Source organism: Pyrgilauda ruficollis, unplaced genomic scaffold (assembly GCF_017590135.1).
Source record: "Pyrgilauda ruficollis isolate IOZ18807 unplaced genomic scaffold, ASM1759013v1 scaffold3, whole genome shotgun sequence".
Lineage (NCBI taxonomy): Eukaryota > Metazoa > Chordata > Aves > Passeriformes > Passeridae > Pyrgilauda > Pyrgilauda ruficollis.
The window spans coordinates 19403182-19427073 of NW_024524377.1; the positions used below are offsets into that span (position 1 = coordinate 19403182).

Sequence of the window (23892 nt, forward strand, 5' to 3'; positions counted from 1 at the left end):
AGCTTTCAGCACATTCCACCCACCTGGGCACAGATGGTGTGAAACGGAGCTGTAATAGCTCAAGCTTGTACTTTGATGTACTGAGATAGCCACAGGCAAGAGTGAGGTGAGGAAAACCTGGCTACCTGCAATCCTGTTTCTCTGAAAGCTCTCCCTGGCACTGCCTCATTCCTGAAGCTCATCTCAGCCCGGCACTGACTGTCCTCCCTAAGCCAGAGTACTCTCCTTCAAGCTCCTTGATTGCAAACTGAGTATCAGGCCCTGCTGCCCAAGGTGCTTACAAATACGGCCCACTCTGCCCTGCTCCGCTTCTGCTGTTGGTAATAAAACCAAAGAAGAGTTCCTAGAATGACTCCTGCTCCTTGCTTCAAGATGTTCTGTACCTTCTATGCTTGTTATTATTTCTAGTCAGTCTATGCAGCTTAAGCTACTGTCTCGTTACCTATGGACTAAAAATTGTCCTTGAATAATGATTTTACAACACTTTTCTGATTAACGATTCACCCCCACTAAATTAAGTCAGAGGTAGTTTATCTAAGAACCTCCTCTCCTATGCCTCCTCTTCCCTCACAAACGAATAGGATAAAGTGCTTATGACAATATACATTATTATAGAAAATGGTAATAGAAGAGGGATAAATATTTTGAGCAAGGGTTAAAATACAGTAATTACAGAAACTGGATCAGGTTTATGCATCTTCTTGTTCTACTGACAGCCATGTGATTAGATGATAACTCACCCCACACCGAGGAAGTTAAAAACTCTTATTTGGAGAAGGTTGCACTTTGCAGTTATGAAGCCCTCAGCATACAACCTGCACTCATTAGTTGTGCACAGCATCTGTAATGAAATATTTTGTAACACTCCAAAGACCTAAATACATATTGTATAATGTATCTTAGCTAGGAAGATGTAAATATCAAGGTAACATAAGCTTCTCATATCTATTTTAGCTGAAGACAAGGTACAAAGTGTGCAAAAATTCCTTTTCTGACTTCTAGAAATGGAAGTTTGCTATAGAGGGTTAACACAACTGAGGAGGAAACAATATGAAAAAATAAAGAATTCCACATTAAATATTATAAGCACTTTCTGGGGCTCATCACGCAAATAAATATATTTTGAAGAGGAAGAAAGTAAAGAAAAAGAAAGATCATGATGCTACATTCCATAAAGGAAGGAAAAAAATAAAAGGGGGGGGGGGGGGGGGGGGGAAGAGTCACATTAAACCCTAACATTAAAAGCAGAGTTACCACTGAAGAATATGAAACTTTGAAAATTTCATGACAAAATCGTCCAAACTAACCCTACACAGGATTACACAACATGGGTTAAATAAATCTTACCTGAGTTATTTTTGATACAGTGGTTAAAAACAGATGTAAAGACTACTGCAAACCAATCTCACACTGACTGTTCTGCAGTGTAAATGAGCACAGTTCCAATTATGTCTCTACTGAGGGAAGCAACAGGCAGCATATAAATGCAAACAGCCTTCATTAGACACATTGTCATGAGTATATTAATCATGTCAAGAAGCATTGCTCAAGTTTCCTTCAGTGCAATTTAATATACCTTATTTTATTAGGATGCACTTAATTTCACTATGCTTTCTCCTCATTATCATTTATGATGACCAATTAAAATGTTTGTGTCTGTCTCTAAGCAAATTACTCCTGTAATTCAGGTAGCTGAAATCACTGTTCATCCCACACTTCTGTCATCCCCTTCTCTCGGTGTAATATATTCCTTTTGGAGACCCAGCCACTCTTACCATTGCAAACAGAAAAAATCCCTTACTTAGATTGAATAATTAAGATATAATCCTGAGTCTTTTTATGGCACAGACATTAAGTGGGCTGGTTCTCACCCCTCACTCCAAGTACCCGTTATACAGCCTTTTGTTCCCTTGGAGTCACCAGCACAATTCATAGCCAGAAAAAGAACAAAATGATGCAAGGGAGGCCTCACACATTTTTCTCATATTGGGTTGAAAGTTGTGTGCAGCTTCACTTCATTTGGTCCATACACGGAACAAATGCAGACACACAGCAACTTTACTCTTTAGTTTCCTCCAAAGCCTCTGTACTGGGGCTCTGGCACAAGCTTTTCACACAATAACAATGTGCCATTCCATGCACGTTTCCAACATCCATAAATAAGCCCAAACCATTTTTACTATTCTAAACATCAGGTGTGAGGGCATGATTTTTTCTGAACCCTTGACAACACAACTGTGAGCCATTTATTTGATTACAGCTGTTATTTCTGGCTTCATGTATATTGAAATAAGATTAAAATAACTGGAAGTTAAGTGGAAATTCTGATTACACACAGTGCTTTTGCTATGGAACTCAGGGCAACCAGGAATGGCTGAGCAACATCTGGGATCACCAAGCTATGTTTATGAACTCATTTATCTGTGGATTACCTTGGGCTCCTGGAACTAATGATACAATGCTTGTTCCTCAGCAGCTGCTGGAGCTCAGCTGCAGAGCAATGGTATTTACCTTATTTTCTCAAGAAACATACGTGTTCTCATTTACATAACATTACTTTGACATTACCGTAATGACTTCCAGAAAAAAGGCTGATAATTGCAAGGATGAAGAAAGAAGTCTGAAGACAGTGCGGCCTTTTAGAACAATTATAATTTCATTAAAATAGGAACATAACTTAAAGATAGATTTTATTCTCTTTGATGATTTACTCATGCAAACTGCACATAAAAGAAAACAGTACAGTTTGTGAAACATGTCAAATGTAAAGACCCAAAATGCTAAGTACAGAAGTAGTGTGACAACGTCTCAAAACGGAATCCATGGTAGTACAGCTAATACCTTTTCTCTATTTGCTGAACACAGATTTTAATGGTTCTTTTTCCAGCCCCATTGTTAAATTCATTAACTGTTTACACATCTCCTATACACTTATGTAGACTTATTTTACAAGCGCAACAGTTTTGTTATAAAAAAACTCCACTTATATGATTTAAAAGCCTTTGTGTTTAGGAGGGCAAATTATACTATGATCAATGAGGCCGCATCTAGTCCACCAAAACTACAATGAAAAGTGACTGTAGAGCTTTCTTGCAGAATTCACATTTTGTGCCTTTGCAATTCGTTTCTTTCTCGCAAGAGGTCCATTGTATTTAACCATCCTGGAAACGTTCAATAACTGTTACAGCTTTTTGTCTTGAAATTGGGAAAGTAAGACTTTTAAACACATGAGGTTATCAACACAACTTTCTTAGTTTTAAAATACAAAATATTTAAATTCCCTAATATTTTCATGCTTAAAGCCCTGCAATGATACATATATGACTTAGATACTTCTTTGTCCAGTTTTCATTACAGTATGGTTGTATATATATTGCAGAAATTATATTTTTCCGTGAATCAATTACATTTTTAGATTTAAAACTGAACCAAATAGAAATCTGATGGCACTGACACTTAAAAAACGCATGGTATAGTGTGGAGAAGGAAGAGCAAATGAACTACACAACCCATTATAAATGCATTAAATCTTTGTTATATACATAATGGAATCCTGCTTTACTGCCAGTTGCTACTATGCATCTGTTTTTGCTATTATACAAAGTTTTCCGACCTGAAAGCACACATCTACTTTTTTTAAAACAACTTAATCTATTGTAAAATATTGTACTGTATTTTGAACATGAGTACAGAATCAAAATAGATAATGGCACATTTAAAAAACTCAGTATCCTACAGATGATTGGATAATGAGAAAAAGTGTACCTACAATCATCTCATCAGAAACAAACTACATCATGGAATGTTAGTTATCCAAGTTCGCACAGTAAATAACATTTTAAAACTGCAATCACCTATCAGCCAGCATCACATTGAAGGCATCTTTAAACATTCAAGCAAAAGACTGCTGGCATTAACTACTGAACCATTCTCACACACACACCACACACACCACATTATAATTACATTGTTTCCAAGATACGGTAGATACTGATTTTTTTTCCACAAGAAAGGTATCAAAATTTTTGCTACTAAAAGATGACAGTGCTTACACAAGAATTAAGTACAAGTTAGCTTGCAAATACAAGACAATGACAAAAAAAAGTCGAGTTGTCTGAAGAAGGATTTTAGGCTTTTCTGGCATCCAAAACCATGAGTAAACTCCTTAGTCTGCGACTCAAAAATCCACAAAATATCAACCTACTTTGGAATAACAAGTATTCCATATTTGATAACCCTGTATTTTACAATTTGCTTACTGGTTTCAGCCTAGCAACAAGGGGTGGTTATAGATATCTATTCTGACTGGAGAATTAAAGCTCTCCTCCCACCAGAATCAAGTGTTGGAGTGGGAAAAAAAAACCCCACGTGACATCAATTAAAAAAAAAAAAATCAAATCCATTTAGTAATGATCCTCATCTAGGATTGGTATGTGCATAAGTACTGTATCTCATATACTGTACTGGCCCTATTAAACAAATTAAAGACCCCAACAGTTAAAAGCCAACCAAAATGCTATACATAAAAAACCCAAATGTTTTTCTTCCAATATTCTTCCTCTCATAATGTGCAAAACAACAAAAAGGCAAAAAGACTAAAAGCAAATTTACTGTTACTGTCTTTCTCTTGCCTAGTGCTTTATGACCTTGCTAACTTTACAAAGTCAATAGGGACTATGCAGAACTTTGGTATAAAAATGTCACATAATATTCCTATCACAGTCTTGGGGATGACCTTCAGTAATTCACCCCAATGTTTGTTAAAATAATACCAAATTAAAAATGAAATAAACCACATTGTACTGTACACACACTTTACACATTAAGCACAAAAAATAACTAGTAAAACTAATACTTAAAAAAAAAAGTCTTTTGCAAAGAGACTAGAACTGGTGTTCTGTCTTATATTCCACCTGCCAATCGTTAAAGCCAAATTTAAGTCGGATTTTTAAAAATTAATAATTTTAAGCTACAATTTCTCCTAGATGGAGACTGGTCTGTTGTTGGTTTCCCTTTAAAGTCACAGATGCGTATCTAAGGAACTGATGCAACGCAAGTTTTTAATCAACTTCCCGACGGCTGGGCCTGCGAGGGAGGCGCCAGGACGATCTGGGACAGCACGGGCTCCGTGCTCTGGTCCGCCATCTGCGTGAGCACCGAGGTGGCCACCGCCTCCGCCTTGGACGTGGAGCTCACGCCGTTGGAAGTGCTGACGGAGCTGTGCTGGATCGCTTCCGTGTGCGGGCTGCTGGGCACCGAGATGTCCTCCGAGCTGTCATCTTTATCTGCAGCTGAACAACAACAACAACTCATTTATTCTGTCCCGGAATGCACACCACCTCCTTCCAGTAACAGCAATCACCCCCTAAATAACTAACACTTGTGCTGTAATGCAGCACAAACTGCAAAACAAGCTTATTTCCACTTTCTTAAAGAAAATACTACTTTGTAAGCAGAAAAACCAGACTGCAGTATGGGCTATTCAGGAAATCAGAGTATTTTCACATCTTTAAAGCCATGATGAAAATTTCCTGCCTAGTAAATCAGCCAGTGGGTACTATGCCTAATTCTAAAGATGCATGTTCACATCAGTAAGCATTATTCACAGACTACAAAATGCTATTTATGGTGTCTGCTTAGTAATCAAACAAGAATAATTCTACATTCAGTTATAAGTATTTGCAATCATGAGTAAGACATCTGCAAAAGCATTACTTACACCACTATATTTACTGGACAATGCTTACACAAGTTTTCAGCCCCGGTTCTTTTAACAGAAAGAAGTTCCATAACTTTACAAACACCTCTCAATAGGCTTGTAAACTGTTAAAACTGGTTTAAAAAATATTTCTGGAGTATTTCAGGTGTTCTCCACACAACCAAAATGAACTAGCCACAGAATTACACCATTTTTTCCCATGACAGAGTTGGTAAGCAGGTTAAAAAAAGTATCACTGTGCAAAACTATAATTTCCAAAATTATCATGATTTAAAATGTCCCTCTTGCACAGACATTCTAGTCATGCTAAAATCATCAATTTTTCCAGAGCTGCAGAAGTTAGCCAAGGTATTATGCAAACACTGCCAAACTAAAAGATGAGCTCAAAACTAAAAAACCAAGATGCGAAAATTATCCTACTGTTTTTCACTCAAAAATATAAATACTAATGCTGAATTTCATTATAACTTTTTTGTATCATTTTGTGCTACTTAATGTTTGCAAGTACTTTTCACACCAGTTTTATAAACAGACCAAAACCAGTACCCAGGTGGAATACTGGAAGTCCCTTTTAAACTACTGCTGACTACTGTGATACAAACATAGCCAGAAGCAGGCATGAACTATTGCTTGGGACAAAGCAATGGAACAAAGCTCGATCTTCTCCAGTCTTTGCAATCCCTTTCAGATTTGCTTGAGATTGGCCTGCAAGTTCAGAAGTGCCTCAGAGAAGCGATGGGAAAGGATGGCACTAACATGGGGAGACAAGCAATGCTGTGGTATCATGTCCTCATTTCCACAGAAAACCAGGATAACAGCAGCAACTAAAAGGAACATTAAGTGTCAAAAACCAATACTGGAATGAAGTTTATGTTTTACTGAGGTTTATACGACATGCTAGCTATGGGTAAGAAAATTTACTAACTTAGAAAGTCAAGACTCCACTATAAAAATCTTTAAGCAGCCCTATGCATATTAAGAACAAACTCCTCTTCCAAGCTTGAGAGCAACTGTTCTACTATTGACTGCTTCTAGAAAAGCATGGTAAGGTCAAAAAGGATGGCTAAGCAAGGAAACTGCTACGTTTTTTTCTAAGAAATACTACCTATAGGAGCAAGGTGGCAATCTCTCCTACAACTCCACTAAAAGAGCATGGATGTAATAGCTTAGAAGTCAGAATGCTCTTATTCACAAAGCTAGAATGCTCTTATTCACAAAGCCAACTGTTTTACAGATCCTGCACGTTTTTAAAATCAGACCATTCAAACATTAAAGGAGAGAGATACTGGTGGCACTGAACTAGATCTGCTGACAAGTACTGCATATCCAAAGGTTTAATAATAATTGCATACAGCAAGAAAATTAAGGTATTTCTAAAAGGCATTTGTGACCCTTAGGAAAGTTTGCCCATTCAAGAACAGAAAGAATATGAACAAGTGTCAATTCAGGTAGAAGTATTCAACAGGATATAATCCTTACCATACCTCTATCAAGACCTACAAGATCTCACATAAAAATAAGCAAGAAGGAACACATACAAACTTTGTTAAAAATAGAAACCCTAGTGCCACTTCCTGAAAAATACTCCATTACTAATTATGAGAGTAGCATATTTTTTCCTCAGAATGAAATAGCAGCAAGTGGGATGACATGTATCAAATACAGTCTCCCTGCTGTAACACCTGCTCCTCCTCTTCAGAACTGCTGTTATTCTCCTATGAATCTCAATCTTCTTATCAGCTTCTTTTGCTGATTCCCAATGTCTATGTTGTCCAAAACCTCCTCATTCTCAGTAAAAATGGTTAGTTTTACATGCTATGAGCCAGAGACAAAGAAGTTGAAGTACATCACTATCTTTCAGCCAGAGCAGGAAGGTCTTCCACTGTTCTGTCTTCCTTAACATGTATTTCTGAACTCAAAAGAAATAATATGTCTGTAAGAATATCACAGTGGTAGAGAACATGAAAAAGGCCTGGTTTTCTGACTTTGATGGGCCCTGGAAGATCCTACAAGTAATGTAAGAAACAGTTATGAGTACAGAGATGACCACCAATGCACAAGAGCAGTGTTCGTATCATAGAGCAGATAAACAAACATGCTGTGCTGAAGACACAAATGTATGCAATTCAGGTATTTTCAGATGCCAGGGGGCAGAGAGGGGGAGCCTACAGCAGACAGGTGATTATATAAGACATAGAGCTAACACTAATTTATGGTAATAAACTGGACTGGAAGCATAAATCCTTGCAATAACTACAAACCAATACTTAGACATGAGGTGACACCCTAAAGAATTGCTATTTGAATTTTTTTCCATGTCCTTCCTTATGTAGCCCTAACTTTACAGGAACAATGGCCAAAAACTGAAAAAACCCCTCAATTTGAAGAATTAAAACCAAACAAGAAAATCTACTCAACGAATATAGAAGGTATTTGAAAGTCATCCTGTTACAGAGATGGCTTGTTTTGTTAAGCCTGAAGACTGGGAATGAATAACAAAGGCTTTTAGAAGAAGACAGAAAAGCCATACTTAAATGCTGACAGATTCTTTTTTCTTTTCTTTCTTAGTTGACCAAAGAATTGCCAGGCACAGGACTGTGATTTCAAGAGTGCAACTGATACATAACAGAATCATACCGTAGCTAACAATAAAAAAAAAAAAAAAAAAAAAAAAAAAAAAAAAAAAAAAAAAGCTTTGCAAAGGCTTCCCCAGCTTTGCCTCAAATCAAGGAAAATGCACAGTCCAAATCAGAAATTAATTCACAGAAATAATGTTTGCTGTATACTAGAAGGCTGATAATTTACAGAGCTACATCACATGAACTTTCCTGAAGGCTACATAGCTCCTGGACAGGCTGTGTCATGAGGAACGAGTCACTATGGGTATTGAACACAATGTGGGCTAGACTGGGCTATAGGAAAGATTTAAAGAGCACCAAAACAGGCACAGACTTTTGAGGATATACTAAAAAGTACCCTTTTGAAGTAGCCAAACATTGCTGCTATTTGCTCCTTGCCAACTGTGTTACCACCACAGTAAGCACCGCTTACCAATAGCTTTCAGTAAGGTAAGCAAAGAGGGAGGGGTTTCAGTCTTCAGAAGAAAAAACCCACCTACACCAAAACAGGAGTGAGTACAAAAACACTGACATGTTCCTGAATTCCTTTCACTCCCCTAATAATCACTAACAAGGAAGAGGCCTCATGGTAATTCTCATCAGGCCACTCAGGGACTACAGAGGGACCTAAGCCGAGAAATGCTTTTTTCCAGGGAGTTGTCCTTTGTGAATACCTCCTGCAGGCACTGAAGAAGCATTCCAGAACAAGCTGCAGTCCAGAACAAGCTGCAGGAACACAGTGGTTTGAGAGGTTCACATCATTCAAGGTCTGAAACTGCATAGTCACCTTCTATCTACCTTTTTAAAACTAGCTACAGAAAGAACACAAACCGCCCCTTTTAATGCCCTCTACACTGCAACCTCTATCTACCTTCTTTTATATTCCATTTTGAACAAATGCTCTTGAATATTAAGATGTCCTTGTGAAAAATATGAAAAAATACCTAAAAAACTCTTTCTCCCTTAAAAAAAACCAAAAACCCTCTGAATACCACAACACATTTTCTTCTCACTAATTTTCACCTTTCACCAAGACAAAGGGCCTTCTGGGGGTTTCTACAAGCCCAGAAAAATCCTAACAAAATACAGGGAATATTGTAGAAGACTTCTAGAAATTATCTAGCATAGAAGACAACATGAAAAATAAATGAACAGCATCTAGATATCTTTTGTACAGAGCACTTTCCCAATCCACAGCTGAAAATGCAGTCAGAACCAACAGCATTCTTGTCTGGAAAATAAAAAAGTTTAAGCTGGCTGACTCAAAGTAAAAATATCAATTTTTCTGGTTTCTCTGTCCTGATGACACTCTATTTTGAAGCAGGCACAAGACTCTAAAATAAGGAAAATGTGATCCTGAAAAGAATTTTAGAAGAAAGGGCTACGTGCACTGTCGTGCTTTTCACTTGGCCTAGGAAAAAAAGGTGTTTGGGAAATACAAATGATCTTAAAAGATATGTAAAAGTAAAGGCCAAGTGATAGATTATTTGCTCCTATTTAAGGGCATAATACATGAAAAACCATCAATATGTGGACTTGGATGTTAAAAACTGGTCTATGCAGTGCACAAGAGTCAGCACTGCAGGAGCTCTTTAAGCTGGGGTCTTCCATTTCTTCCAGAGACAACACTGTTAAACCACTCACTACATTTTTGAAGCAATTCAACTTTGATTATTTGGTGAATCTAATGTGTTTGTTTAAATACACTTTATAGGAACACCATTTTCATAAACATATTGACTAAAACAATTTTTTTCCCTCATAAACTATACTGTAGATATGTCACTTAGCCAACATACTTTCCTAACAATATTCATGCAGAGATAATGTGACAAAATCCTTTCAGAGGGATGGCATTACAACTATCACTCATTTTAAGCTTTTACTTTCAACTGACTTTTCAAGAAACTGAGCTATGCTTCCAATTTCTTTGTGTAATACTATTTTCCTCTAAAATGTAGGCTTTTGCCACTGACTAGTATTTTAGTTCTGATTCATTTTGTATTCTTTACTGAATCAGAAGCATAGTCCTTTACTATGGGGCTGAAAACAAGCACTACTAGACAGGCCACTCACTAGTCCTTCAACAAAGAAATCCTTGGCATGGAATCACTTTGACAGTTTATGACTTACGATGAAATATTTTACATCCCAACAGTAACATGAATCCTCATAACATCAAAATTTAAGAAACTATGGTTTGTTTTTTATGTGGGTTTTTTTTGTTAAAAACCTTGCATGCATAATGTCATCCACCTAGTAGCTTCTGTATGAAATTATGTTGTTCTGTCAGATGGGAGCCATAATGGCCTCATCCCTGCAGCAATCATTGTTAATATAAATCCCAAACGTATTTCTATACTGTTCCAATTTACTCCAAGATGCTATTTTCTGTCTTGTCAAAATGACTGGAGATCAAAGGACCAAGATTTATAAGCTCAAAACTGACAAAATCAGTATTCTAAATATATATGGCAATACAGAGTTGCTAAATCTCCTGAATCTTTTAAATTAAAAAATATTGCCCATTCTGATGAAATTGCTTACAATGACTACAAGTAAAGATGGTGGCTATTAAGTTTTATCGCAAGCACCTGAGGATCTGTTTGCATGCAGTACAAAATGTTCCTTTATTCTCCTGAATTACTGACACTGGCAAATTAAAATGAAGTGGCTACATATGGCAGAAACAATCTTCACATTTACAAATATCTTGAAATATCACTAAATCATAAAAACGAAAGCTGTGGGTTATATATTATGAATGTTGCCTAATGCATTCCCAGCTCTGTTATTTGTAACAAATTTGTGTACAATGGACAAAATTGGCCATTTATTCTGCAGCAGCAGCAGCTGGTTCTGGCACCGTGTATCACAGCCAAAAAGGAAGCTACAAGTCAGGAAAGCATAATTAACCTTTAAAATGCTGGAAGGATGAAAAAAATAGAACTTAAAATAAAAATACGGATTAGAAAATATTGGTATTGACAGTGTCACTATTCCCCCTCAATGCTAGAACTGTCTCTAAAAATATCCTCTCTATAGAAAAGCAGTGATTTAATGTGGATATCAAAACAATCTAGAAGACATTGTACAGTAGGAGCCATGAACCTGCATCTGATTATTTTAATGGCTCGACTGATCCTGGATGTTATGGTAAATGAGGACAGCTGTTATAGTACCTCTACTGAAATCTCATTTCAATGAAGGAAAAATACCCACAAGGACCTTTCACTGTATTAGGCTATGATAAAGTATAAAAAATGGTTTATTGTGGGCTCTTAATACTTTAATTATATTTTCCAAAGCAGGTGTAGTAACTGATAGTCCTTAAATGCTAATTATCATATGCATTCATTAAACCAACATAAACCTTTCCACGTTATGCAACAATTCAATTCTGACTTAAACATATATATTTAAATATCACGTAACATTTCCTGTCATCCAATAACTTCAAGATTATAAAAAGATGATCTTTAATGTAATATATGTAATATTAGAACTGCACTTCTCAATTTTAATGCTCATTCAGTTCATTTTGGCAGTATTTCATTGATGCAGCCTCAGGCTATAGGTAATGGAACATTACTCACTATGATAGCCAGATTTCTTCTGCATGGCAGTTACAGGGCAATCTTTATGAGCCAGAAGAAGCTGTTTCAGCTGTGCCACTTCATTTCTCAGCAGGGTGACTTCATTCTAAAGGAGAAGAAAGTTATGTACTTTACCAGGCTCAAACTACACATGTTTTGAAGGTAAGCATTAGGTTTTATAGGATTTTCAGTTGTTCACTTAGGGGTAGCTGAAATACAAGCAGTTTCAATTTGGTATATATTGCAAATATGTATATATTTATTTTATCTTAGAAAATGCAAATATTAGCTAGCTTTGCCTTGCTTTGTTACATTTATTGGGAAATGCTTGGGTTTTTTTAAAAATACAACATACGTTTTTCAGTTTGCAGATGCAGAGTCTACATATAGTCTCATTCACATGATCCAGCTACTGTGAGACTCTTCTGGAAGGTTTTGTGATGAATTCTAATCAGAGTAAACCTACATTTAGCTCCACACATTTTAACAGATGTCACAGCTAACATAAAAAAAGGGAAAAATAGAAAAGAAAATCCAAAAAGCCAATGCAGAATAATTTTTTTAGTGACTCTATTTATACTTGGACTTCAAAAAAGAAAATCTCACATAGTGGAAAATAATTTAGCAAATATTGGTTGATCTCCAGACTGATTTTTATTTTGGCAGCCATACATAAACATGGTCTCTGAAGGAATCATTGATAATAATGACAAAATCTGGAGATGTCAGTTTGTGTCGCTAAAGCACAGTGCAATCTGAGACAGCACCTGCACAATCCAGTGCCTGGATTCATTTCCAGACTCTGCCTTTCCACTGCTGGGTGACCTTGAGCAAGGTCATTTCACTGCTTTGTGCTTCAACTTGCCCATTTGTGAAGTGGAGAGCTGCAATACTTACCTTGCCTGGAAAGCAGCTTGGTGACCAGAGATGAGGAGTGCTACCTAACTGCATTGCATGTGACAAACCAAATTAAGAATGGTATGGCATTTTGATAGACCCATTTTTACTTTGTAGAGTAGAAAAATATTTATGAATCAAATTATCTGTAATGCTTTGTGATCCCCATATCTGGACACAATATATGTTTTTCATGGGTTATTTTATTTTGAATATAAATCTTTTCTATTAACACTTGACGTTACTTCAAGTACAAGAACCTTTGCATATTATTGTAATATACCACACATGTGACATGATTATTTAGTAATGCTTATGCTTCTGCATTTAGAAGTAAAAGAAAAAAAAACCAACAGAGGAAATCTAGACTGCATCTGAAATTATCTGCAAAATAAACGACAATCAAATCAACCTATTTACTTGCAGGCAAGAAATAAGGCAATGCAGCCAGAGATGAGATGAATTACAAGTTAAAGGATTCCAAAAGAAAACAATTCTTCCAGAACAGAACTTTTTAGGTTTAATTACACTAAGTAACCAAAATATCAGACTCTTCAAAGAAAAGCTCCTCTTTTGTGTTCTCTCTCTTTCCATTCAGAAGACAACAAATTTCAAGCCTTCATACCTGCAAAATCCTCTTAAGGTCTCCTTTTCTATTCAGTCCTTTTATGTTTAGAATAGCCTTTAGAAACTTTTTATTAAAACCAAAATCTAGAAGATGCCCAAAAATCTGACTTCACAGACATTTGTAATGAAAGAAAAACATGACTGCAAACAAAAAGGTTTGCAATGATAGAAACCCAACCAAAAGCCCCACAAATTCTCTACCAGGTGGCACTAGATGTCCTGAAACCTTAGGCTGTTAGGAAAGCACAGGACTACTGCCTCCAGCTCTGTCTGCCCTTAGTTCACCATGTTATTTACTGAGGAGCCACAAATCTTGATACCAAGCAGGCAGCTGCAAAGAATTGACATAGTTTGGGTAGAAAAAAACCACACTGATGTAGCTTTGAGACACCTGATAACCTACAGAAGCAACAGTGTCCAAGAATATGAAATATAGTTCTGTTAGTTCAAAGGAACTCTGGCAATCAGGAAAAGGTTTGCAGAAATTTTCTATTATGCCTCCCACTTTTTAAGGAAGAATTTTATATACAAACAGCACATGTAAATATGAAGTTGCTGTTCATCTGTGGAAGTAAAATTATATGTTCATTAAAAATTTTTATACTACAGTTTATAGATCAATGTCAACTGTATTAAAAATATTAAGACTGCTGCTAGCATAAATACAAAAAGTAAATACATTATGTTATATTAAAGCAAACTTGAAAAACATGGATCAGCATTCCTATATAAAAGAGATGGGATAATTTCTAGAACAATGGTAGCTGTATATTCCATAACAACAACACTGTTGCCAACAGTAGCACATACAATGCACACACCACTCGTGACACTAGAACAGAGTTCTGTCTGCTAGACACATGGATGGGGAAGGTCACAGAAAGGCAATCTATGGTTGCCATTTACATATTACCAGTAAGAACCACTTCTAACTGATAAAGGGGGTTGATTAGAACCCATTCTTATACATATTGCAGTTAATTATCTTGCTTGTCACAACAGCAAGTCCTTCCATCTCATTCAAAACATACGAATGTGTGGTGGTCATTTCATATGTAGTTAACACGTTGAAAACAGTCTACCAACAAACACATGAAATAAACACTTTTAACAGGTGGCATGAACAAAGATTATTTCAGATTTTCACAATGGAAAGGTGCTCCTCATTAGTTAGACAGAACCAAGTGCAGGCATCAACAATTCTTTAAAGAAGTATGTAATATAGCTCACATGCTGTTGAGAAGAATTTCTATGTCCCTGCATTTCAAAGTGTGCTAGCATGAGAAAGCACATTTCTGGAGGAAAGCATATTGACTTGTACCTGCACTCCATCCTTCAAAAGGTGCCTTCCCTTCTGCATTCTTATGAAGGGAGGACACATTCTTCTGCACCCGCCTATTCCTCCCTGCATCCAAAATGCAGATGTAACAGTGGGACCATGGGACCACATTGGCCCTTACTCAGCATGGTGGGGGACAAGACTTGTGATATGTTATTAACTCAAAGTATCATCAGAGGCAGGTAAATGTGACTTCTGGGGATAGGGGACTGTCTGTGGCTGAGTTAAACAGCATTCTTCCTGTTTCCTTTTTGGGCAACTTCCTCTATGGGAAAGGATCTTTACTTACGGGCATACTTACATAATTTAGCCTTCCTAAACAGTTTCTGCAGCATCAGTACAAACCATCACTCAATTGCTGCTCACTGAAAACCCACTGGGACCTCATGAGAAAGACAGGCCATTCTTCTAAAACTTCACCCTCTAAGTTTATTAAAGCAACAGGGGCCAAATACAGAACATATAATGCACTTTGGCATCTGATCCTGCAATGTGGCTCAGCGGCCACTGTGAGCATTGTCAATACCTTCTTATACCCTGCAGGATTGTGCAAGGCACAGAGGCCACACAAGGTGGGGAATAAAATTTAAGATCAATAAACAAATCAACAATTAATAGAAAACACAGTTCTCAAGAATCAAAACAGTAAATAACCTTCAAAATATCGGAAGCATGAAAAAATTTACATAGCAGAGCCTATAATAAAGACAGCCTACCTAACCTATAGATGTCACTGGTGATGTAATAGATGGAAATTTTCCCCTAAACAAATATTTGAAAAATACTGCTTCAAAATGAAATTACCTTCAAACATTTAAAAGAACTTGATAGAAGTTAATATACAGTTAATATAAAAAATAAATACATCAACCAAGTAAACTTCTTCAAAATTCTTATGTGCTGTTAGTGAGCTTCCAGTCTTACAACCCTTCACACTGACACGGGAACCTCTGACACAGACATTATGAGAAAGCCAGTAACAGCACTGAACGGAGTCAGAATTGGTACATGGAGCAATGCAACGCAGGCCTTTCGCTATGAACCTGCTCTGGGAAATGTGACAGCTTGGTAACTTCAGCTGAGCAGGCCACTTACACATTGAACTAAGTATGAACTACTAACCCAAACACAGTCTATAAACCTGCATTAAGGCAAAACTCCGAACTTACTAAATTTTCTATTAAATATAAAGTAAGTAGTCATGGGTCATTACTGCCCACTCTGCTGATCAGCTGTGTTAGCCTGTCAAGTTAGTATTATGGAAATATAGGATTAATTAATGTTTTCACATAAAGCACAGTGTAATTATTTCTCTGATATCCAATTTTCTTTTCAAGTTTTTCTGTTCTTTACAGTTAACAGTTTTGCTTTTGGTAAACTGTACGAAAATCTTTCTTGAATTCACTATTACTGAATTAACACTTTGAAACATTTTGTTTATGGTACTTATGTGATTTTTTTGTTATAAAACTTGGTGTATATATATGTGAAAGGCAGTTCATATGATACCAAACATTACTTTCACTAAATAGCGAATTATGGCTGATTTTTTCATTCTCCTTCACTCCTTTCTTTGATTATTTAAGCTACAGTGCTACATATAATTATGTAATTAATGGATTTAATTGAGGACTGTGCTTTAAATGAGTATGTCTAGAGACTGTGAACAGGTAAGAATACATATTTGCAAGAAATTTAACTAATGCTTGTGGAGGGTGTCATGATTCTTGGAACACAGGAAACCATTTCATAGTGTGTGCTTATGTAGGAATCTTTTACATTTCAGGGTCTGGGATGCTGAGTATTTTTAAAGACATGAACATGAAGATGACTGATACACTGTAACCTTGATTACATGATAAAAAAAAACAAAAACCTCAACATGCCCTACTTTCCTGTTGATCAAATTGTGATGCTTTCTATACCAAATAGCAGGAGAGGTGAGTTTTCACAGGAAGATGATCATCTGTGAATTTGACTCAGTGAACAGCTCTGATGAAGAAAAATAAGTGACATTTAAAACATATCAAAATAAGTCTCACTGCATTTTCTAAATGAATGCTTCATAGTTTTTCCTATCAGCAACTTTTAAAACAAAGCTTTTAGACTTTTTATTTTGAAAACAGTAATTTCTGCCAATTTTTTATGTGCTGCTGGAAAACATTAGGAAAGTATGCTTTAACATTTAATAGTAGTTTAAACAAAAGGATTGTGGATTATTCTACGGGGGAAAAGTACATTCTCATGATGACTTTCTGAGATCAGATGAAATCGAAAAGTGACCCGCAGCATATACTGGCCCTACCCTCTTACAGCACACTTCATCTCTATAGGATTTAGGCGCTGCTGGTAAAAATTTGCAAGGCCAAATTTTTACCAGCAGCGCCTAAATCTGTACCAGAGATTTAGGCTGTACCCAGTCTGTACCCAGCTTACAGCACACTTCATCTCTATAGGATTTAGGTGCTGCTGGTAAAAATTTGCAAGGCCACTGCTGTACCCATTCTGTGGGCAGAAGAGGCCCTCAGTACCCACTGATGTCAACCTGGCACCTTTCATGAGCATTACATTCCCTTTAAAGGAAAAAAAGTGAAGTTAAAAAGAACCAAAGGAAATAAACTCTAAACTTAATAAATACAAACTAAGAGCACGATGTGTTCAAGGTAAGACTATTACTTTGCTCATAAGTGTTTATTCCAAGACATCTTGTCATCTTAGTTTAGTATCAAAGCCTGAAAGTTACTTCAAATGGAGCAAAGGATAGAAGGGTATGATCCTTAAATTTATACATCTTGAAATATGAGTATGCTCTTCTCCTCTAATTTTACTGCTATACACAACTAGTTCTGAATTTTAAGCCTGAGCTGAGCCACGAGTTATAAAACCATTTATATTTCAGACTTTATGCAAAGTTTTAAGCTCCACTCATCAAGGATCACTGTGTAAGAACAAAAAAACTTATTAATTTTTCCTTCAAATAAAAAGTATACCTGTAACTGGCCATTTAGTGAGCTCAGGTCCTCAGCTTTTTTCTCCAATGACTGCACCCAGACTTTCCGTTTCTGCCGGCACCTGGAAGCAGCAGCCCGGTTCCTCTCCAAGAACTTTCTCCTTTTCTCATCAGGGTCCTCATTGGCAGCTCTTCTTCGCCGACCGCCTGTATTTGGTGTTTGTGGCGTAGGCTGGGCTGGTGATGCCTGAAAACAGCCATGACTTAACCTACAGCTCTGGTATAAACAGCCAGCATGTCTTGAGAAAAGCATTCAGGGCATTTCTAAATACATTCAGGTGACACACTTTCTTTTTGAAAGCTGTGCCCATTTAACACTGCAGTGATGTTTTTAGAACTTTTACCCACACTTACTCTCCTGATCATCTTACATTAACATATTGCATCCAAAATAGCTTTCAAGCTACATTTAGTAGGAAATGAATTTTCTATTTTTGACTCTTCCCACACACCTAGTCACAACTGAAAAATGACACAATTGCTTATGCCCACTACACAGAAGCTGTTTGACAAATGCTGGCAGTGCTGAGACTCCCTGGTCCCTGGATCTCCAGACAGCAATTTCCTACTCGTTGATGTGTTCCCCACTACTGAGTAACAACTTCCCTTAATCTACCCACATTACATGATAGTATCAAACTACTTCAATACTTTAAATTATACATTATACTCATTTCACAGTTGTATACATATCCTAGACAAAGATTTAATGAAATATAATAACAATCTAATGGGTCTTAAAATCCTTTAAAGAGATAAGATAGACAGAACATAACTGTCCACATGACATTCACAGGTGCATCTCCACATTCAGTCTAACGCAGCAAGAAAGTTTTATTTTTAAATTAAAAACCCCAAACATGTACCAGCTGGCATATCAATTTGGCATTAATTCTAAAGAGCTAAGAATAAAAAAACCCTGGGAACTCAAATCAGTATTTTAAGAATGAAACACTTGCTATTTTTGATTAATACTAATTGTAAAATAACTCTAAGACAACCAAACAGCAATTTTCGTCTTGAAAATTTTGCTATGTGATATTTTGAAAATATTCTTTAGAAAACGCCAAGGCAGTATGGAGGAACAGCAGCTTTAAGAAGAGATCCTTTTACAATGGGTCACTTTCTTCCTCTGTTCTGTTCCAAACATATTTGTTTTGATACATTATTTGATTTCACTGGCCAGCGTAAAAATCGGAGGCTTTCATCGCAGATATAAGTCCTGTCAGTTCTGGACCAGGTGTGTAGCTTTTATAAAATTAATATTACACTATGAATTCTGAGAATAACTCTTTGAGATTTTTATAAGCGGTTTCAAAACACATTCCAGAAGGTTTTTAGAAATAGAACAGCTGTAATCCTCCAGGATTCACCAGGAAGTGCATCTTTCCTCCAGCAGCATGCCCACTTCCTGTTTGACTCAGAGGTTCTGCCTTTTACTCCCCTGTTCTGATCTATTGTCCCAAAAGGACAACAAATCACACCAAAAACCAGTGCCCCCCTTCCAGAGCCTGAGATGATGAAGTACCCTTAATGACACAGCTGAAACTCTTCCTGTGGCAGCCCAGAGAAGATCCTTCAAGCAAATTAACATGAGCATACCTGATGCAATAACAAAAAAATTTCTAAGTGCATTTACAATATAAAATATAATAAACATAAAACAGACGCAACAGAAAACACAAAATAAAAGCACTTGTTTTTCAAATATATATATTGACCAGCTGTAAAAATTTCAGCTACCACAGAATCTCCTAACAATGAATTTCAGAAATCAGGACTTAGTTCTAAATTTTAGCAGATGTTTTGAAATCATCATCTTGGATAACAGATAATACATTTTAGAAGCATTTAAGAACATGTAAGACCTGTAAACATTTTAATGCTACAGAGTCATTGACTAAAAGAGGAGTCTGTTAATCTCTATTTTACAAACCAAGAGTATAGAAAAAACATATGTATTTCCAAAACAAAAGGAGGAGGTAGGAGGCACATGCCCACTCCCGTCATACCGGTGTTTCAGTTGTTGAAGTTGCAGGCTGTTGGAGTGACTGTGGTCGTGGTTCCTCTGACTGAGTCCTAACCAACCCACTTGCATGTCCCTTGGCAGTATCTCCATTTGTTACCTGAGGGTGCTGCTGGGTCAATGCTGCCTTCAATCTCTGAAAGCAGAAAATGAAGAAGAAAAAGAAAAGAAATATTCTATCATGCTAGGTTGAATGATTAATCATTTATATAAGCAGTTACTTCCACTTTGGGAACAGGAACTCCAATTCATAAACAGGTGTTTCTTTTTACAGGCTTTCAACAGTGACCTATGCATATACCTAAAAACAGGGGGTAAATGTCTGTAATCATGACAATAGCAATGAGGTTTACGTAAGCTCCCAGAAAGGAAAGGATGGTAAACTGTATGGAGAAGTAAGCAGAAAGCCTCATCAGTAGTGAACTGTGCCCACAAACAGATGAGTGGAAAGCCATAAACAATTGCAGAAACTGGTAGCACCAGAAGAGTAATGATGACACATGAAGGAAACTAGGGAACAACTGGAACACGAGCATCTTTCCACTTTAAAACTTCTGTTGTTCTCTATTTCTATTCATTTTTAAATAGCTTGATATGCCTCCACTAATTCATGGTCTTTACAAATACTCATCTCTGTAATCCTTCCTATGATTAATTAGATAAAAGCCAAGATCTTTGCTGAAACAAACATCTTAATGATGTACACAATAATAAGAAGCTTCAGGTTACAGGTAAAGATTATTTATGTAGAAATATGCAAGATAACTACTACGCATGCTACTTTGCAGTAAAAAACTGTTGAAAGGTTCGATGTTCTTGCTTTATTGCAAACAGCCACTATGAAGAACAGTAATATGCAAGTTCAGCTGTATATAATACACCCAAGAATTACTGACAACCTGATGGATGATTTTAGAGCATTTTACTGACTGCCTGTTGAAAAATACTTCATTCAACCTTTGGTGAAACCTATTAAAATTGTAATATAATACATTCTATGTAAAACTATTTATTAATAGTGTCCAATTTCAGCAGATACAACTGCCTGTAATTCCAGATCCTTCCTTATAATTCTATTAATACCGTACAATTTATTATTAATTTTTTTGGTCTAACTGAAGAATTTACCTTACTAGAGAAACGGTGTTAGAAAATGATTTTCTACTGAGTACCAGATTTTCAAGAATCCAATACAGGTTTAAGAGAAGATTAATGACTGAAACATGTAAGTTTGTGGGAATTCTGATATCTTGTAACATCACATTTTGAAATATGAACAAAGTGTCACTCACATACTAACATTAATAGAATTAATTAAGAATACTAGAGAGAGGCAGCATTTGGCCAGCTCAGAATAAACAAATGAAACTGATTTCCTCAAGACAAGTCTGTTTTGCCCATGATGGTAATCGATGAGTTTGCACTGGGACGTGCAAACAAAGTTGGACTTTACTTTACTTACTGTAATGCCAACATTTAAACATTATATCCTGTAAATTCACAAATAAACAAACTCCTTTTGAGCATTACATTGTTAAACAAAATGTACTATGAAAATATGAATAGGAAATACTTATATTTAATTTCATATTACAAAGTTTGAAAGTTGAAATTAAAGCAGTTAGGATTAAATTATCCACAAATGCAGACACATTGTGAAAATCTGAGAAATACGTACAGATTTTCACAAGGAGACTTCCAGCTCGTGTGCTTAATAAGTTTCATATTTTAAAAGGTAATGCTGGAGTAAAATACTATACAGGTGTTGTGCTTCTTGTGAGTAGGGACACAGTTACCCCAAATTCAATGAGAATCTCATTTTTAACAATCAAGAATACAGAAACATATTAGAATACATGTATATAAGCATTTTTTTGTGGGGAAACTTGATGACAACTGAGGTTTTTTGGTATTATTTGGTTATAGGTGAACTAACCAGATAGGTTAATAGCTTTTAAAATCTTGATTAGCAAGGTTTTATCATTCATGTATATCCTTGAAAACAAATCCTTACCACATCTGTCAAAATTTGGTAGGACTAGATCATTCCATCAAGAGCTCACAGAAACAAGATAATATACTCCAGAAACAATTTGTGAAAAACTCAGATCCATATTTCATATCTGCCACAAAAGCTCATCAGAGTAATAACCCTCCTTCTCCTGGGTGTTATCCTACCATCTGCTCCTCTATTACTTATCTTTATTTTGCAACTAATTAACAGCATAATCTTCTAAATTCAGCAAGTTAATTATCATTATTGTGGTCTTTGCAGCATCATCAGTCCTTATGAAGTCTTGTCTCTCCACCCCCAGAGAACACATGAAAATGAAGTAGGTTGTGAGAGGGTCTGTTTCTTTAGAGTAGGCTCATTAGGTGTTTGCTGATTAGCTCTGCATGCAGAGAGACAGGTCAGAAGAATTCTGCTGAACACAAGGTCCCATGCCGGGCTCCAGCAAGTTAATGTTGGTTTCTGAACATTTGCCAAGCTGCCCTCTGTCACTTCTCAGTAGAAACCTCCTGCAAAGTCGACTGGTTGCCTACTGAGTGCAAGGTATTTTTCAGATTGTGACAAAAAGTTTTGCATGGGAAGGAGGAGATGGAGGGAAACATTCCATATTAAAGCAATTTTGAAACTCTTCAGAAACTTTTGCAATCCACGCTGAAGAGTCTGAATGCTAAGTTTGTACCCACAAGCTGCACACTCAAAAACGATGTTTTACAGCTGCAACTCAAGGCTCATGTTCCATACACAGAAAGCACACAATTACAGATCTTCTCATTAGAACATCAGAAGCAATTCTACAGTTATTTAAAATCATGCATCCTTATCTTAGTGAGGAAGTTTTTTGGGGGTTTTAAGTTTTTTGGTTTTTTTTTAAATAAAGTTATTGCATCTACTTCTAATCCCCTCTAAAATACCATAAAAACTGACATACATATGATTTTACTTAAGTATGCAAAAGTTAGTTTCTTTAGCACACTGATAAACATGGAATTGTGTCAGAAAAACTGACAATTTATATTAAGTGTGCCAAAGAAATCTGAAACTCATTTTTACTCCTACTGAATATCATTCTTAGTATAAGATGCAAGAATATTTCCAAAATAGGAGCAGTAAAAGACAAGGCTGTGTCTGAATGAAAGCTCTAGTAGTTTTGTACTTCAGCTCTACAAGCAGTAGAGAAAAAGGATCCAAGAATGTTCAAAACTATAGTAACAGTGCCTTTCACAGCTGTGAATGGACCAGACCTGTTCACTACAATAAATTCAATATTGAGGCAATAAAATTAAAATGCAATCTGATTTTATGCAGTTCTTTCAGAGCACTGAAACACATCAAGCACTGTATACGTTTCTGTGGTGAAAGAGACCCTAAGACTGTGCTTAATGCACTCCTTCACTTAATGTCAACTGTTTCAGCTGAGAGCCTCTTGCAAGAATGCCACCAATCATAAGGATTTGGCTCACTGCACATACAATTTTAAAATTTTTGTCTGTCATGGCTTTTATGTATTCCTTTTTTTTATGACTATTTTTTCCTCCCAGTTATTAGTCCATGCAGTTGGTATACATTTTTCTATCTCCTATTTCACTCAGTGAACCTGTTCCCACATACAACTGCTCCTCTATGGAATTCATACAATCATTTAATGTCAAGCAACTTGACCAGTAAGCAGAGAAAAGACCATTTCAGCAAAGAACGAACAGAGTTTGAGAGGTGACATCTCAGTAACTTGCTTCGCATCAATAACCAAAACTGCCATGCTGAAGGAGTCTGACACTTCAGACTGAAAACTTATTGAACATAGAAATAAATACACAGTTTTGATTATTATGCATTAGACTTGGACACCCCTAATAAAAAGTCCTTGCAAATGCTGTAAGAGAGGTCATTTGCAAAAGTAAAAAAGTCTCCAAAAGCTGTCCCTTGTGGGGAAAAAAATCTCAGCAAGTGCCTCAGTTCCTTTATCCTTAAAGGGTTGTACGACTTCTAGGACAGCTAAAAAAAAATTTAACTATGCTACAGGAAGGCATCCAATGTTCACTACCAAAGGCC

General features: G+C 36.4%; 1 protein-coding gene across 7 annotated transcripts in view; it reads right to left on the bottom strand.

Moving 5' to 3' along the window:
- Positions 1 to 2634: 2634 nt before the first annotated feature.
- ATF2 (activating transcription factor 2) overlaps positions 2635 to 23892 on the bottom strand; it is a 47620-nt gene continuing 26362 nt past the window's right edge. For all 7 annotated transcript variants that reach the window (XM_041472907.1, XM_041472902.1, XM_041472904.1 and 4 more), the window contains 4 exons: positions 19819 to 19968; positions 17787 to 17993; positions 11934 to 12039; positions 2635 to 5291 (listed from right to left, as the gene is read on the bottom strand). In XM_041472907.1, coding sequence (XP_041328841.1) covers positions 5065 to 5291; positions 11934 to 12039; positions 17787 to 17993; positions 19819 to 19968 — 690 coding nt within the window. In that variant the 3' untranslated portion in view covers positions 2635 to 5064. The remainder of the gene's footprint in view (positions 5292 to 11933; positions 12040 to 17786; positions 17994 to 19818; positions 19969 to 23892) is intronic.